Source organism: Mytilus californianus, unplaced genomic scaffold (genome assembly GCF_021869535.1).
Source record: "Mytilus californianus isolate M0D057914Y unplaced genomic scaffold, xbMytCali1.0.p SCAF_13, whole genome shotgun sequence".
NCBI lineage: Eukaryota > Metazoa > Mollusca > Bivalvia > Mytilida > Mytilidae > Mytilus > Mytilus californianus.
Window position 1 is genome coordinate 29368570 of NW_026262615.1, and position 3636 is coordinate 29372205.

The following is a 3636-nucleotide window of genomic DNA, read 5'->3' on the forward strand; positions in this document are numbered from 1 at the left end:
TAAAAGGCCGCAACATGACAAAAAGTGAAATAATTAAAAAAAAAAAGAAAAAGAAAAAACATTTTGAATTAATTTGAAAAAAATTTGATATGGAACAGCGTAAACGACACAAAATAAGATAAGCTGCACAGATATGCAACTCCTGGAATTTAACTAAGCAACAACCAATCAAACGTCCGAGTGCTCACTCGTTATAATTTATCTTATCATGTCATCATATCTTTTAAACCCACATTGGTTTCTCTTCCAACAGAAAACGAAAACATGACTAGATCTTTTCGAAAGCCAGACATCTATATGGAAAAGAAAATTGATAACATGACACTTTTAAAATATATAGGTATGTATTAGACAAATACATGTTCATTGGTTATTACTCGATGTACTAACAGGGGCGGATCCAGTATTTTCGATAAGGAGGGTGTAGGGCGTAAGTTCAGAAAACTCAGTGTATATAAGCAAAAGTTTTTCGGACGATGATATGCTATAAAATGTGTATACATTGTGCGAAACATTAGATTTTATTTTTTTTTCGGTCAAAGTTGGAGCATTATCCTTCTACGCCCACTGACTATATATTGTTACAAACCTTTAGAAAGCTAAGTGTTCTGAGAGTAAGTATCTTCAACTCATTAAAATTGCATTCAATACATTATTTAAGGTCGATAGCAACATTTTAAGATGTACTGTATTATTATTGCTACAAAGGTTGTATATAACATCGAACAAATAAATATTCTACAGAAGAACAAACTATCTTAGATATTTCAAACTACATTCAATTTGTTGATTTTTGGATACAATCATACAAAGAAAACTGGTACAATGACCCCTTTTTCATGATCGAGTAGTATTTTGATTTCTTGTGTGTATTATTAGGTCCGATAGTCGAAGGAATACTTGCAATTGTTATATCATCTGTCATCGCAGTACTGATTGTTCGCAAGAGAAGGTAATTTGTTAAATTCATTTTTTGTAAGGATTGCACCAAATGCAGTCGAATCCCTAGTGTAATTGTCTGGTTAGCAATAGTCCTCTGGACTTGTGTTTGTGAGTACACACAAAAAAGTGCAGTAAGATGAACATTCGTTATATCCTTTCAAGCAATTTATTAATGATAATATATACCCAGATTATCAACATCCAACGAAATGGGAATATGTATTTTTCGGTCAAAGTTGGAGCGTACTCCTTCTACGTCCACTGGATCCGCCACTGACTATATATTGTTACAAATACGGTAGCAGTATGTTCACCCTAAATACGACTTAACCTTTAGAAAGCTAAGTGTTCTGAGAGTAAGCATCTTCAACTCATTAAAATTGCATTCAATACATTATTTAAGGTCGATAGCAACATTTTAAGATATACTGTAATATTATTGCTACAAAGGTATATATAACATCGAACAAATAAATATTTTCTACAGAAGAACAAACTGTCTTAGATATCTCAAACTATACAAAAAATATGGTAAAGGGCGTGCAGATTTATATGTTCTTTCTACGATATGTACAAAGGAAATCAAACAATTCAAAGTATTGCCTATATGGTCCTTTGCTTTAATAATTAATACAATGTGATGTTAAATTTTTAGTTCACAATGCAAAATGAAAAGCAATGTTCACCTCTCAGTGCTCAAAAGCAATTCTATTTGAATAATGTCTATGTATTTTTATAAAGTCTAGCATGTTTCAACGACATTGAAAACATGATGTTATATGCCAATAAAACACATTTTCAGTCGGTTCATCAGAGACTTCAGCTTACTGAACCATTCTCAATGCAACAGTAGCCATTGATATCTTCATGAATGATAATTCATAAATTGGTAAATGTATATGAACATGATGAACCTTGTTCAAAATGATACCAAGTGTTATATTTATTATAACTATTGATCTGCATAAAAGCAGTTTTTGAAATGGTAAAGTAATATAACTGAAATCGTGTCGTTGTTATCATTAAACACACATGCACTGTTATTTATGTAAAAATAATGCAGTTTGTAACTGTTGAATCTTTGTTTTCTAAAAAAAAAAATATAAGATTATTGATATTTGTAGAAAAAATGATCCTTTTGGAAAGATGGACGATACAAAACCTACTGAATGTTCAAATGAAAAGCAAGGAATAACACTTCATGCTTATGTAAGCTATAATGAATGGAAAGATTATAAAAGAAACTCTTTTGAAATGGAAGTTATTAAATCAGAATATGAGGGAGTAGATGAGAAGGAAAAGGAACATACTAGTTACTGTGATATAGGAGATACATACATGGAATCATCTGTCGGAGAATATGATACTTCGAATAACCTAGACAAACGAAAACAAAGTGCGCATGGCAATTTATACGACACCACTTCAGGCATTCGGAACACTATTGATCCTACCTATAATACGCTAGAGAGGTTGCCAACAGTAGATAATGATGAGTTCTATGTTCATTCATTTCCCCGTGGAAGATCAGAATCTGATTATCATATTTCCGATTCGAAGAAACCCGGAAAAAATGGAGAAATTATTGTTTATGATAAGGCTTAGGGAGGCTTTGTCATTCGGGTGTCCAAGTGGCATTTAAAACTGTCTTACTTGCTGTCTGTCATATTTGTTTTCGTTTTTGTTTAGGTCATAAATCAGGCAGTTGGTTATCTCGTTAGAAGCGTTTCAAATTTTGCGGAACCTCTTATGGAGCCTTTTATGGTTTAGTATCCTAATTATGACCCGTACTGTGACCTATAGTAATGCTATTTGCTTACATTCACGTCATTTGGACTCTGATTACAGCTCTTCTATAAAAGCATGCAAAGCAAACCTTTGATCAACTTGCTTGCTATGTTTGTTTGGATGTTTGTAAACAAAAGGTAGGTAGTCTGTTTCAGTCTGTTTACTTTATAATGGAATTTGATAGGACAATAAACATTAACTTTATTGCATGTCAATTTTTATTGTCCAATCAAATCCCAGTATATATAAAACAGACTGAAACTCCGCCTACCTATTGTTTGCAAACATCCAAGCAAACATAGCAAGCAAGTTGATTAAAGGTTTGCTTTGCATGCTTATATAGAAGAGCTGTAATAGTTGTAGCATTGGCAATCATACCACAAGTTCTTGTTTTCATATTAAAAGAAAAATGTAGAAACTATGATTTATTTATTACACGGCTTTTTAAAACATTGTAACGATAGCAACAATGTAGACAACGCTTTTCATTATTATTCGTAGTAGTAAGATGAGGAGAGTCAGACGGAAGATGATCACAACAGCAAAAGTATTCAGTCTATTTGTTAATAAAAAAATGAGAGAAAAAAAATTCCGTGTTTACAAAATGTTTCTGTAATGATATCCATTAGGTGGTCAAAGGTTTAAAAGGAAAAAATATAAACCTACGCATATTTTAACCGCACTCGACAAAGTTATCGCTTAAGTTTGATAAACAAGTCTTTATTGAACTTTTTGTTTGTATTTAAATAAGGACGCATTACTTCGTTGTTAAGATTATTTTACTATCGTCCTTATTTGTTTAAACAGTGTAAATGACATAAAATGAACACATTACATTATATTCCCATAAAGAATTTTGGATGTCTATTTAAACGTGTAAAATTTTATTATATTTTCAATAAATAA

General features: G+C 31.6%; 1 protein-coding gene across 1 annotated transcript; it reads left to right on the forward strand.

Annotated features, from left to right (window-relative positions):
- Nucleotides 1–885: 885 nt before the first annotated feature.
- LOC127723802 (uncharacterized) lies at nucleotides 886–2734 on the forward strand. Its single transcript, XM_052230537.1, has 2 exons — nucleotides 886–952; nucleotides 2067–2734. The coding sequence occupies exon 2, from the start codon at nucleotides 2089–2091 to the stop codon at nucleotides 2545–2547; it is 459 nt and encodes a 152-aa protein (XP_052086497.1). The 5' UTR covers nucleotides 886–952; nucleotides 2067–2088; the 3' UTR covers nucleotides 2548–2734.
- The last annotated feature ends 902 nt before the right edge of the window (nucleotides 2735–3636 follow it).

Bases quoted from the DNA above. Each gene is read 5' to 3' on its own strand.
- LOC127723802 (XM_052230537.1), top strand. From the start codon at position 2,089: ATGGACGATACAAAACCTACTGAATGTTCAAATGAAAAGCAAGGAATA.